Source organism: Juglans regia, chromosome 15, assembly GCF_001411555.2.
Source record: "Juglans regia cultivar Chandler chromosome 15, Walnut 2.0, whole genome shotgun sequence".
Classification (NCBI taxonomy): domain Eukaryota; kingdom Viridiplantae; phylum Streptophyta; class Magnoliopsida; order Fagales; family Juglandaceae; genus Juglans; species Juglans regia.
The window spans coordinates 19259872-19274614 of record NC_049915.1 but is presented as its reverse complement, the minus strand read 5'-3'; the positions used below and the strand labels follow the sequence as shown (position 1 = coordinate 19274614).

The following is a 14743-nucleotide window of genomic DNA, read 5'->3' as shown; positions in this document are numbered from 1 at the left end:
GATGCATTATCACAGGGCCTGAAACTTGGAGTTTTTCTATTTTTGAGTAGATATGTGGAGTTTCTATTTTTGAGTAGATATGTAAAACTATTAATTTGGATGTAAAACTTGTATGTTTAGGCCCTTGACAAGTACGACGTTCAGTACGGTATTCAAAATATTAATATTTACTCATGTTTGTGCATGATCTGAAAACTTTCCTTTAGGTTATACGATTGATTTGGTTTAGCTAGGGAATATTAGTTTTGAAAGTTTGTTTAGCTGGCATCGATCTATAGGACTTTACAGAGAAGCCTAAACTAAAAGGGAAGCACGAAATCTGATCATAGGTAATAATTAAGGATCAGATCATCTATGAGAAATATTAGAAGCCCTAACCATGCATGCTGCAGCCTCGATCATTCTCCTAGCTAGGGTTTGCATCATTTATATATAAAACGTCGTTATAAAAAAACTGTTTAGTTACTAATAGTTATTTCTAACGAAATGACTATTTCTAATTAAAATAAATTTATTTTTATCGTAAATAATAATTTTTATCGCAAAAAAATATTACAAATATCCGTTTTTTTTATAGCGCGTTAACGTTTTCATGCATAAACCCATGCATGAGAAATCAATCTTCATGCAATGAAATCTTACGTGAGTTCCATCCGTATAGAGAAAACCCATGCATCCAGTACTCTAATATCAAAAGCTACGTATCTTTAACCTCAGCTTAGCTACCATGCATGTACGGCCCCTCTCTAGCAATATATATCAAACCCTAAACAAAAAATTGTTCATATGGAAACAAAAAATTTGTGTGGCATCAGAATTCAAAGCCCATGAAGTGCTGATTGTAACGGTTAGACCAAGTTTAAAGAATCGTCTTTTTTGGTAACAGGTGTGACTTATAAGCTGTTCCATTATGTTTTTACAAAGGAAAATGCTGCTCTTCACGCTGGTCTACTTCTGGGTTTTATGTTTTCTTTTACTTAAGGATTAAGTAAGTATTTTTTAATAATATTATGATTTTTTTAAAAAAAAAAAATATTAAAAAAATACATATAAAAAAATATATAAAATGAACTAGCAAGAGCTTCCGGTGGCTATAAAGCCACCCTTTTACAAAACGAAACTGCTAGCTAGGACCACCGACAAATCCCACGGACCATTTTTATCCCGTGTAAATTGCACATTTTTTTCAAATATTTTTTAAATCCTTCTAAATATTTTGAAAAAAAAAAAAATTATTAAAAAAATACTTTCTTAATTATTAAATCTATCTACATATATAAAGCGTCTATGAGACGGAAAACCTTGTTTTAACGTTTTTTTTCTTTTTCCCAGTTAAAGTTAACGACAAGTTAACACTGTATCATCGTCTCCCATCACGAACCATCGCCTCAATTCCAAAACTTTAGTCTCGGGTTTGCATCATCGGGTTTTGTAGTCTCTCTCTCGAGCTCGCACACACACACTAGCTGTGTTTCAAGAAAATGAAAGTTCGGAATCTCAAAATCAAACAACTCAAGCAATCTCAACACAAATGAATGATCAATATATCTTTTAACAAGCTTGGAATCTGTCTCTAGTGAAGCCACAAATCTCAAAGCTTGGTTCAATGTCATTTCCCCAACAAAGCCAGTACCACAGCTTTGGGGGAAAAATGCTAGATTCACAGAACCAAAAAAAATCACAAAACGAAAATCAGAGCATTCACAGAGATCGGGTTATGCTAGATTAAAAGAACCAAAACAAAACAAAAATACCTAGAGATCGGCAAAACTACTCCACCACCGCACCACGTAGAGAACCACGAACACACCGAGATAAACCATATTAAAATAAAGAAATGAAACCAAAAAAATGGAAGAAGAAGAAGAAGAAGAAGAAGAAGAAGAAGAAGAAGAAGAAGCAACAGCAGCAGAGGACGGAATTACTAGCTGGGTTCACGCACAAGAAGAAGAAGAAGAAGCAGCAACAGCGGACGGAATTGCTAGCTGGGTTTGAAACCAAAGAAGAAGAAGAAGAGGAAGCAACGGAGGAGGAATTGTTAGCTGGGTTTACACACATAGAGGAAAGACACCATTTTTATATGAGGAGAAAGATGAAACCGAAGAAGAAGAAGAAGTGGACAGCGCGCAGGAGGAAAATAAATAAAGCCCTTAGGGCTATGGCCAAAACGGTGCCGTTTAGAGAGAAATGGAGGACTGGGCTGCACACTACGGGCTTGGCTTCAAATCCGAATGGGTTGGGCCCAAAAGAGAATAAAACACACTAAAACAAGTCCATTCTGAAAAAGAATGGTCCAATAAAAAAAAATACATTAAAATAAGAAAATAAATTTCACAACTTAGTAATCCTAAGTACCAAAATTTTATAAACAGAACCACAATAGTGAAATATTCTCAATGAGATTATACAGTTATCCAGCAAAATATATAGGAAAATAAGGAAAATAAATCTCATTTGGTCCAAAACACGCCATTAAATACCATTATCTTGATGGTGCAAACTCAATTATTTTGTTAAAATACTGATTATAGTAGTTAATTTATTTGTTAAAATTCTTTTATAATATTCTATTAATTAAAATTACTTGTATAAAAGTTGAAGCAATGTCTTCTAAGTTATATATACTATAAACTATTTTTACAAATTTTATAAAAAAATATATTATTTTTATAAAATAACTATTTGATCTAACTAAGTAAACGTGTTTTGCACGTTGTTTTGACCTAGTAAATAAATAAAACATAAAATCGGTAGCTTCTCTCGATAAAAGAAGCATTTTCCTTTACAAAAAAAAAGAAAAATACAACTTTTCATAAGCAATACCCTTTGCATCTATAATTAGACCTCGTGTCTTAATTGTAAATTAATGCATCCAAATTTTAATTTCAAAATTCTCTTTCTTCCAAAATACATTCAACTCTTTAGGCTTCGTTTGGACGATAAACATCTCTCAACTCATCTCAATTCATCATTATAACTTTTTCAAATTCTAATATAAAATATAATAAATAATTCAACTTTTACAAATCTTAAAATAATAATAATATTAAAAAATAATATTCTAACAATATTTTATCATCTCAACTCAACTCAACTCACTTTAACATCCAAACACAACCTTAAACTTATCACTAAATTAGTATCGCGCAATTTTTTGTGATTAAAGAATTTCTTTTTATTGATGATCCTAATAAACGGCTCTCTTTGAACTTATTGTGCACAGAGAAAATTGAGACATATATCAAACGAGGAATTTCTGCTTTGGCATAAGATTTTCAAGAAAGCAGGACGACACGCGCCATTGGCAGGTGTTTAGTGTTACATTCTATCCGCTTGTGGCTTGGTGATGCTAACGCACACGCCCCCATCATCTTCGGTCCCTCGAGCAGCTCAAAGTCTCTTCGAGGTTTCACTATAAATAGATAGAGGCTCACCCACCTTAAAATGGCCGCCATTATTGTTTCTTTGGCCTCCACACTTCTTTTTGCTTCGTCTTCTCGCTCTTCTCCGTCCTTGGTTTTCAGAAAGCTTCAGTCTTCCGCTTCACTTCGAGTTTCTTTCGCGGTCTCACCCTTTTGCTCTCGCAGAGGCAGCCTCATGGCTCACACTCTCGCCCGGGCCACTCTTGGTCTCACTTTGCCCGCTAACATCGACGCCCCTAAGGTCTCTCTCTCTCTCTCTCTCTCTCTTACTCGCTTACCCACACTCTGAACGCCCTGTGTTTTTTCCACTGTATTTAGTAGTTTTGCCTTTTGATTGATCGTTTTTGGCTAACATGTGTGGATAATTGAGTTATTGTTGATGTGTTTCTGAGTCTGAAACCAGTGGGATTTGCACTGTATGTGCTCACTCCATAGGTTCAAGAATCTTTATAGACTATATAGGCTAAAAAGGGTCCGATCTTTGCTTTCGGGGTTCCGTCTGTCTCTTTGAATCCACATTTTTTCTTTAAAGCGTGTGTGATGGAATCTTAGTTTAAAAAAAAAAAAAAAATTTGATGATCTGAAATCAGTGAATGATTGGTTTCTTAGAATGGGCTTTTCATTTGTTTATATTTGTGATAAGCTCGTTTCAGACACATATAATTTGGTTGGATATTAGGGACTTGATTCTGTGAAAATTCCTAGCGCAGGTCTCGTTTGCTGCGAAAGAGATTGATGTGACGGAATGGAAGGGAGACATACTTGCAGTGGGTGTGACAGAGAAAGACATGGTGAAGGATGATAACTCGAAGTTTGAGAATTCAATTTTGAAGAAGCTCGATTCTCAGTTGGGTGGTTTGTTGGCTGAAGCCTCTTCCGAGGAGGATTTTACAGGAAAGGCTGGCCAGTCAACAGTTCTTAGGCTTCCGGGTCTTGGCTCAAAGAGGGTCGGATTGATTGGTCTCGGACAGTCTGCTTCAACTACGGCTGCTTTTCGGGGTCTTGGTGAGGCTGTTGCAGCTGCAGCCAAGGCTGCTCGAGCAAGTGATGTTGCTATCGTGCTGGCCTCTTCCGAGGGGCTGTCTGCTGAATCAAAACTTGGCACAGCTTCGGCAATTGCATCTGGTACTAATTTTATGATGTAGTGATTGACAATTCACAATGCCCTAGGCTATGTATATTTGTGGTAATATTTTTCCGTACTTGATGGAATGGTTTGAATTGTCATAGGAACTGTGCTTGGGTTATATGAAGATAATAGATATAAATCAGAGTCAAAGAAACCGACTCTCAAGTCCGTGGATATCCTTGGCCTTGGAACTGGACCTGAACTGGAAAAGAAGCTCAAGTATGCGGAAGATGTTTCTTCTGCAGTAATTTTTGGGCGGGAACTTGTGAATTCACCAGCCAATGTCCTCACCCCTGGTTCGTATCACTTTCACTTCTGAATGATATCTCATTGCAATACCCTGCAGTAATTTGTTAGATAGTTCTTGATTGTCTTATTCATGTAATGCATTAATGAGTATGAAGTTAGAAAACATTTTCTTTGTCTGCTAGCATTTTGTTTCATCTGTCTGTGTTTGTTAGAAAATGATTTGATCCTTGGTATTAATTGTATTCCATGACTTTTATACTTCAGCGGCACTAGCAGAAGAGGCTTCAAAGATTGCTTCCTTGTACAGTGATGTTCTTTCTGCTACAATTTTAAATGCTGAGCAATGCAAAGAATTGAAGATGGGGTCATATCTGGCTGTAGCTGCAGCCTCTGCAAATCCCCCTCACTTTATACATTTATGTTACAAACCTCCAAGTGGACCTTCCAAAGTCAAGTTGGCCTTAGTTGGAAAAGGCTTGACCTTTGACAGGTAAATATATGAGTTTCAAAGGAGAAGTTGTCAGACTATATCTTATATGTTATTTTGTTTTAATTTTTCTGGCTCTCGGTTCATAGGAGCTGTTTGATTTTTTATCCTTGTATGTTTCTAGTGGTGGCTACAACATAAAAACAGGACCTGGCTGTTCCATTGAGCTCATGAAATTTGATATGGGGGGTTCAGCAGCGGTTCTAGGTGCGGCAAAAGCTATTGGTCAAATTAAACCTCCTGGTGTAGAGGTCAGAAATTTGATTTTTTATCTCTTTTAATTTTTGTTCTGTTTTTGAGACTTTGATCAGTATAATCTAGTAGCCTAATATTAGAGTAAATGCCTTGTCTATGCAGGTTCATTTCATTGTGGCAGCTTGTGAGAATATGATAAGTGGAACGGGTATGAGGCCTGGAGACATTGTTACCGCATCAAATGGAAAGACCATTGAGGTATAGGTTCTCTGGTTTGTGAAGAGAACATGCAGTAACCAACTTGTGAGAGGTTTCATTCTTATACTGACAAAATAATGAGAGGTTCATTCTCATCGGATTGCATCAAATTTTAAAATTGTTTTCATTCAAGGAGTGGAGCATTTCACAGATTGAAAGAAAAACTTCATCTTGAAGTTCTTTATTCATTATTGTATCAGGTCCTATTGGGTAATAAATGAGTAGTAGACCTGGGTCAAACTTAATTGGGTTCATAATGGAAGTATCTACTACCTAGAACTCATTAAAATGATGAAAAATTATCCAGGCTGTTTTTGTATATTCCGTGTAATTTTCGTTGGCCCCATTGGTTTCTTCATAGCATTTTCAAAGTTTTCCAGAAAACTGAACTTGTGATGGCTGCCATAATTCTCTAAATAGTCCTTGTTGTGGAGATGATTTGATTTTCATATGATATGTTTTTGCATCCATATCTATAAACTGATATTTTCTAGTTGACTTCAATCTCTAATGCAGGTTAACAACACAGATGCTGAGGGCAGGCTTACCCTGGCAGATGCTTTGCTATATGCTTGTGACCAAGGTGTTGACAAGGTAATACTTACATCTGCCGTTGGTACTCATAAGAATCGTGATACATCTAACATATTATTAGCATTATTCAAAATGATGTAACTTGGCACAAAATTTCTGAACTTCTAGTTGTTTGATGTTTGATAGTGATGCTCTCATCCTGGTTCACTGTGTAAAGGATCTGATTCACAACATGTTTCATTGTTTATGGGGTCTTGAGTGATTGTGTTATATCTATAACCTGTTAAAATTCTTACTGAGGTGTACATGCCATAGTGGAGCTGTGTCCAGAAATACAGGACGCCCCTCACATTGTTCTTCTAGCTTTGTTCTCAAAGAGTTCCAATCTTGTTAAGATGTTTATTTTGGGTTTAGTGCTCACACTACCATTATTTGTTCTGCAGATAGTTGACCTGGCAACCTTAACTGGGGCTTGCATAGTCGCTCTTGGCCCTTCAATTGCAGGTATCTACATATTCTCGTAAACAAATGTATCTGAGTTTTATGTACTGCTGGGATTTGAGGTCTGAGAACCACTCTATTTTATAGTAAACAAATAGGAAGGGGGGAAGAGCACACTGGTTTTGAAAATTTACTTGACTGTTGCTTGTCAGAAATAGTGATATATTGGCAGTTCTGAATAATGTCATGGAATTCTGTTGAAACACCTTGGGTTATGTTTGTAATTTGTATAACACTATTAAAATGGTGGCGTTTTACTAGCTGCATTCCCATTCTTTCATGTATCTGCTGAGTTCTTACAACTTGAATACTGGTTAATTACTGATATGGCAAACCTTTTCTTTTATAGGTGTCTTTACGCCCAGTGATGACTTGGCCAAGGAGGTATTCGCAGCTTCAGAGGTCAGTGGGGAGAAACTTTGGAGAATGCCAATGGAGGAAAGTTATTGGGAGTCGATGAAATCAGGAGTAGCTGATATGGTCAACACTGGTGGTCGTCAAGGTGGTGCTATCACTGCTGCTCTCTTCTTGAAGCAGGTAAACAATTTGGTCATTTTTCATTATAAATTATTAAATGTTTTCTGCTTGATACATGTTCAGAGACTTGTTATGATAGCAATCATGGGGCGGGGGGGTTCCCTTCTCCATATGCTCTTTTTTTAGTCTTTTGATAATTTTTGGTGTTTTTATCCTCTGATTTTTATTTTTCCCTTTGACAAAAAAGGGGGAGGGGGTGTTAGAGTTGGATCTTTTGACGGTCCCATGCTAGTTTCCGTCTTTACTTCGACTGAATTTTAAGCAAAGTTCTTTTCAATAGCATCTGCTTTAGGTTTCTAAAACTTGTGTTGTGCTTTTGCAGTTTGTTGATGAAAAGGTTAAGTGGATGCACATAGACATCGCTGGCCCAGCTTGGAACGAGAAGAAACGTACTGCTACAGGCTTTGGCATTTCTACTCTGGTAGAGTGGGTGTTGAAGAACTCTTCTTAGATACGGAGTTGGTTCGAAGCATGCTGTTGGGATCTCTTTCACATCAGCCAAGCATGAGGGAGGAAACAGATACATCTTGGTTGGTTTTCCAACGAGTTGAGTGAATAAAACATGTTGGAGATTTGAGAAGTGATGAGCCGAGGGCATGGTCTTGTTTGGGTTTGTTTGGGTAAATTAAAAGTATTTGATTTTCAACTCGAACAGTCTCTTTGAATGTCTATCGGTCTTTATAGTTATTTCTTGATTTTCTTTCCGTCACTCTGGTGGTGTTTTTCTGTGTATTAGGGGAGCCTAAATAGGTCTTGCTAACACATGAAGTATACACTTAAGTCCATTTGCCTTCATTCTTGTTCATTGAAAAACAAGAAGTGCTTGAGGCTCTGGTAGACAATAAAGAAAAATTATATTTACAATCTTGTGGTTGCACTTTTAAAAATTTGCAAAGCTGGTGGACAAAAAAAAAAAAAATCTTTCAAGTAGGGCACCTAAATATTTTTGTTTTCTAAAACAGAAAATTTTCCTGAGATAACAAGTCACTCCAAGTTGGAAGTTCTCTAAACGAAGTGGAGGGTGGCAATAAGAACATAGTAATCCTCATGTGTTTGTATTTTCCCATTGAGGTTGACCTTTTCCAATCCTCACCAAGGATGTAAATGTACAAAATTTCATTAATCTCAAAATCGCATTCAATGATAATAGTCAGCAATCAATCATGTTTTTTGAAACTTATCTTTAGTTAATCTACCTACTTAGTTGTTACAATGGTCAGCAATCAATTATATTTTTGGAAACTTATCATTCGACAATCTACTTAGTTGTTTCTTGTATATTGATAGTAAAACAAAAAAAGCAAATCCTAATTCCAAAAGAAATAATAATAATTTTCAATCATATTCGTTTTTCAAACGAATTAGGCAGAAAAAAGGAGATATGACCAGAGGGATGACTTAAAAATCAGGCAATATCAGACATGTCTCAGACTGTCAGTTGTCTAGACTAATACAGGTGATTTGATGTCATGACCTGCATTTTATACGATATTGTTTTGCCAATGATGTATGTTAACGATCATGATCTTATAAGCAAAACCATTTGATACTCTTTAGCACCATGATCTCGTACTGTAGGTTTTGCAGTTCCATGAACTTCTTTGAAAGAAAAACTAACACCAACAGTCTAAAGAAAATCCAAGTCGGAATTTTCTCTGAAACGGTAAAACAGAGCAATACTAGTTATGACTTATGAGCATCGTCTTGACACGTGCTTCTAGGGGTCCACAATTTGACCTCGCACGTACAAAGTCAAAACCCAACAAGTAGATGAGTTGTTTCAGTTCAGGCATGATTGAGGATTGAACGTCTCTCTCGGCTCTCACTTCAAAATCGTACTGTGCATCAGTGAATCTCCCGTTCGAGTCCACAAGAAACGAATATGCGTAAATTTGTTCACTTTCCTCTGTGCAACATTATTTGAATGAAGATCATGTAGGAAAAAGAAAGGATAGAGAGAAAGATAGAGAAAGAGATTAGTAAAAAGCATGAGTGTTTCTTTAACAGTGATGACCTTCAACCTCCATGAAGATCAGCCACCAGACAGTCCTAATTCATGGGCAAAGAGGAGGGATTTGTGTATCAGCGTCATCACCAGTTACTCCCCAGTGATCCTCTGTACCCAACAAGGTCTCCCTTCCTCTCCATACTCGCGCCTGTACATGTATGTCTGTGTCTCTGCGTGCATGTCCGTGGGTCTTATTGGTTGAAATGGTTGGTCTGGCTCTTCATTGATTGGCGGTTTGGATATGGGTTTTTGCTTCTTTAGCGTGTAGTTGGGTTTTACTTTTGAAATTGATGCTTTAGGTTGAAGGATTCCTATTGTGTTCTTCTTACTTTAGTTGTCATACTTCTTTGAAGCATGGATTAGTTGGATTAGATTTAAGTAAAATTATTTCTTAGGGTTTGGCTTTTCTTCCTTCTATGACATTTTTTTTTTTGATTTTCTGTCTTGGTTCAGGAGTGAAATCCCAGTTGGATTATCTTCAGCAGGGCTTGCCAGGTAACTTTTATTTTCTTTTTCAGGGATTAATTACTAAAAAACTTATGAACTTAGCTTGAAAATCAAAGAGGCTGGCTTTGAAACTTTGTAATAATATAAAATAAGAACAGCTTTTGAACTTGTATTAATTTGGTACATTTATGTGCCGGTGGATCTTGTATATTTTGTTACTTGTATCGAATATAAAGCATTTCAATGTGGTGCCCGACCAGCTAACATCTGAGATGATCTGATTGCATTGATCTTACATATGCCATGCCTTTGCATATAACTTCAGCTGGAGACAGATCCTATATCATTTCCAGCTAGGTCTATATGTTTGTTGATTCTGACAGAAAGATTATTAATCAAGGCTAAATATGGATCTAGGGTGTTCATGTGAAGTGCATTCAATACCTGCCATATACATACACAAGTATAGACATGCATGTGCATGCATATGTACCTTTTTATTTACATACATATAAATAAATTTATAGATTTCTGGCTATGTCACATCGTGAAACCCAATAGACGAACTGTATATGCCGGACCATAGATATTTCATGCACCCAGCAATAGATTCAACAAGTTTAGTGAGTGGTTTATGTGATTCAAGAGAGGTTTCTTATAATAAATGACTTATTGAGGCCTTAACGTCATTCTTCTCTGTGGTTCAATAGAAAATATTGCAGTAACTGCTGATTCTTTCCTTTGTGCTTCTTCCTATTTTGTTTACTTATTAACTTGGGTACAATAAAAGAAACGTACCAATATTATGTTCATGTAATATCTGATCTTTCCTTACTGCTATCATCCTATATCGGAAAGTCAGCTTGTAATTAGAATTTTTTTCCTCTTCTTGCTTTCATGTTATCTACTAGGTTATGATCATTTTGGAATATCTAGGAAAGGATCACAAGACACTTCAGATGAACACTGCACCATCTTCTATGATAAGGAGAAGGTACAAGATTGATTCCTTTTTCCTGTATCACAGAACTTTTTAACTCTTATTTTTCAGAAAAGTTAGGTGTTACTTCACTCTTTTATTAATGAAGGTAGAGCTGGTAGAAGGTGGAACTTTCTGGTTGTCAGAGTCGCCTTCTGTCCCCGGAAGCATGTCATGGGGTTCTGTTGTTCCATGTATTGCAACATGGGTGATATCCTTATAAGTTTACTTTATCTTAATTGAATTGTCTTTAACTTAATGTATTATTTTTATATACAAGAGTATTGTTTCTTTGCTTCTTTGACATGATGCCCACACATTCCAACTGAAAGGAGTCGAGCCACCAGGCTTTTCCTTCCAGATAGTCAATACAAATATAGATGAGAACAGCCCTCGTGCCCGTAGACGAAGTGCTTTACTCACATGGCAGCACATCGCATCCCTACCTCCTAGCTTACCGGTTGTATACTGCGGAGGGTTCAACACACAAAAGGAATCGACTACAGGGCGTTTTCTACTTGGGAGATCAAGGTAGCCATTGACATATAATGTCCTGATGTTTTATGGTCCTGTCCTGTTTCATGTTTTTTTTCACATTACCTACATGCTATGCTCATCACCATATTTTGAGTTTTGGATCTTCTGTGTTGCAAATTAAACTATGAATATTGATAAAATAAGTAGAAAGTGGGATTTGTGGAAAACAAAATTGACGAAAAGATTCAATTTTCTCATTACTTCCATGTTTGGAATGCAAATGCTTCAAACAGTTTAACTTTTTCCTGGAAGGACCATAACCTTTTATTTTCATCTGGGCAGTCATTTTACTTGAATAACAATACCATGACATGAATATGGTTACCTCTTTTTAAGCAGAAGGAAGTATGATCAGATGAATACAACCAATCCTATTCATGACACATCATTTGGGATCATTAACATTACTCTTCTTTCCAATTTGGTTTTCTGCTAATAGATAGGGGAGTCTTGGTTCTTTAACGGCTAAGCTACAACAACCTTGTTCTGCTATTGATGAAGGTGTCACATAAGGACGGAAGTTCTCTTTGTTTGCTGTCCCATTTATGATAGACTATTAAAGGATTTCTTTCATGATAAGTTGGTAATTTTCATACTCTTTAAAAATAAGAATTAGAAATTAGTGAAAAGAACACCCTAGCATTAATCCTTCCCTGGTTATCATTTGATTGCAAAATGATTGTGTTAGTCTTTTCCTGTGAAGGAATAAACAATATTTCTTTCGACTTTTCTCTTCCCTGCAGAGAGCATGGTGTAATGGGGGATATGAGGGATGTATGGCCCAATGCCCGTGTGAGAAAAAATGTTTCTCTCATACGCACTTACCATGGATTCAAAGGTATCGCATTGCTCTATTTGTACTTGGACATATTATGGCCATGGTCCCATTTGATAGTATTTGTGCTTTCAGGTAACAAACAAGGAGCTGTTGAATACCTCAAACTGATTTTTAGAGCTCTTTGCCTTTGCTGGGATCGCCAAACTCAGGATCTACACGTAGATTGGATTCTCTTCAGGGGTAGATCTCTAATTCCTGTTTCTTGTGAAGTGGTGAATGATAACATTGATGGGTACTATCCATCCTCGCACTATCCCATATTTTCCGAGTTCATGCTTCCTCGTAGTGTGAGAATGCTTGAACCACCTACTCAAGAGGAAAACTAAATGCTATCCAATTCTCCTACTTAGAGCGCTAATGGCACAATGATGCTTGCAAAGGTCAGATAGCTATTTTGACCACATTTGGTGTGGTTGTGTACCCATGTAAATATCTTTTAACTTATTTTTGGGGCGCTCTGGAAATCATGTATGGATATAATTTCATGTGAATGTCTTAAAAGGGAAATTTGGTACACTTGTAGATCAAGTTTCTTTTTCTTTCTTTTTTTGTTCTGTGTGGCAGTCAGGGTTGAAGTTTAAGACTTTGAATCCTGTTTGTAGCACGTCTAAAGCAAAAACCCTTCTTAGCCCTTTTATCTTCAGTGAAGTAGTTGAGCAAGGTCACTCATGTATAGGGTTGGTGGATGAAAGTGAGAGGTTTCATGATTCATGACGATGTTGAACTTACTTTTTCAATAATTTCCCCATAAGAAAACTCGTCCCACCCTGAAATAAAGATAACATACAATTTAGACAATTGCCGAAAGAAATGTCTCTTGCTGGTTTAGAGACATATTAATAGATTGACTCTTTGGAAGAAAACTGTCTTCCTTTTTTCATTCAGTTCTTGAACTTTTCATTCCTAGTTGTATAATTTTGACATGGCCACTGATTTTTAGGCTAATTAGCATCATGTGGTTCCTTCAGACATGGTTTGTGTTAAGCAAGATTAGATCAAGGTTGCCTCTTAGCAACTGATATAATTCACAGTTAATAAGTGTAAATAAACTTCATGCAGTGTACCAGAAAAAAAGAAGAAGAAAGAAAGCCAAACTGGAAACAAACCACAATTTTTTATTGGTGGTTTGTAGCTGTAGTTGTTGGTTGCAGTGGCAAAATTCTGGTGTCCTCTTCTCTCACCTTGCAATTTGTTTTCTTTCTGGTAGATTATCACTCTCTTGCTTAGCATCACATTGTTTGGCGTATCATCAACCCCACCATTCAATTTATCCAATATTATGTTAGTTTTAGTACTTATTTGGAGTGTATGAGGAGGAATACTACAACTTAATTTGAAATTATGTTGATTGCAAAATCTCAAATTCTAAAAGGAACATTACAATGACTTCATAATTCACTGTAGATATTAGATTACTGCAATTAATATCAGTATGGATTTCCACTTTCAAAAGGTTCGCAGCTGCTTCAGAAACCATTTCAACTCATCTCATTTAATTATTACAATTTTCTCAAATTTTTAAATAAAATATAATAAAGAATCCAACATTTTTAAATATCAAAATAAAAATTATATTAAAAAAGTATATTCTAACAATATATTATTCAAATTTCAACTTTCATATCATCTCACTTACTAAATGTTTCTGCCGGAAAAGAACATAAGACAAGATATCCTAATTTATTTAGAAGTAGAAATAGAAATAAGGAGTTCCGATGAGATGTTTTGTTGAAAGTTAAATAAAATATTATTAAATATAATTTTTTAGTATTATTTTTATTTTAAGACTTGAAAAAGTTAAATTATTTATTATATTTTCATACAAAAATTTGAAAAAATTATAATAATAAAATAAATAAGATGATATTAGATAATTTTATGTATCCAAACCCATCCCAACTTTATGTTCCTTGGTTTTTATGTACTTTTGTCCTTTAATGCAAAGATAGATCTGCATTATCATTTCATTAAAAAAAAAGTACATCCTAACCGGTGCATCTTCCTTTATTTTTATTTGTTTATATGCTTTTAGAGTCTTACTCAAAGTGACATAAATAGGACACATTCAAACGAAATAGAATTTGGATTTATTTTTTAATTTTTTTTTTTTAAATTCCCTCTATTTTTAATGCATCCATACAATAGGGAGCTTAGGCTCTTGCTGAAATCTAGTTTATAGTATAAATGCAACAAAATATCCCTAACTGTACGGACGCTTTACACATGATGAAATTGAAGGTTAAGATTGGTTAATTATGGTCATATTTCATTAATTTAGGGCACAAATGATACACCCTAGTCATTAGGGTACCACCCCCATATTATAGTTGGTGTATTATTCATTTAAGTTTCTTGTAAACATGCACCAATCTTTGTAGATCTAAATAAAGCTTTTTTTTTCCTAAAGCAAGCATTTCATTAGCATAAAAGGATCAAGATACTTGTGGAGGGAGTGAGGCTTCCTATTGAACACTCCATTACAATAATTACAATACAAAAAAGGAAAATAAATCGAGATTTGAGATAAAAAATGATCCCTACCGATTCTTTGTAAAGAAAGTGCTGTCTAAATAACGATTTTTCTATAGTCTGCTATACGAACTAGGGTACTATCGTTAGAGA

The 14743-nt window shown here is 35.6% G+C and overlaps 2 protein-coding genes across 2 annotated transcripts; both read left to right on the top strand.

Moving 5' to 3' along the window:
* Positions 1 to 3352: 3352 nt before the first annotated feature.
* LOC108993170 (leucine aminopeptidase 1-like) lies at positions 3353 to 8107 on the top strand. The gene is made up of 10 exons (XM_018967964.2): positions 3353 to 3663; positions 4133 to 4547; positions 4653 to 4847; positions 5065 to 5290; positions 5412 to 5538; positions 5645 to 5740; positions 6257 to 6334; positions 6718 to 6778; positions 7125 to 7312; positions 7635 to 8107. The coding sequence occupies exons 1-10, from the start codon at positions 3445 to 3447 to the stop codon at positions 7761 to 7763; spliced, it is 1734 nt and encodes a 577-aa protein (XP_018823509.1). The 5' UTR covers positions 3353 to 3444; the 3' UTR covers positions 7764 to 8107.
* Positions 8108 to 9086: 979 nt separating this feature from the next.
* Positions 9087 to 12752, top strand: LOC108993171. The gene is made up of 7 exons (XM_018967966.2): positions 9087 to 9442; positions 9774 to 9815; positions 10679 to 10761; positions 10856 to 10957; positions 11063 to 11277; positions 12027 to 12121; positions 12194 to 12752. Exons 1-7 carry the CDS (start codon positions 9301 to 9303, stop codon positions 12445 to 12447), a joined length of 933 nt encoding a protein of 310 aa, XP_018823511.1. The 5' UTR covers positions 9087 to 9300; the 3' UTR covers positions 12448 to 12752.
* The last annotated feature ends 1991 nt before the right edge of the window (positions 12753 to 14743 follow it).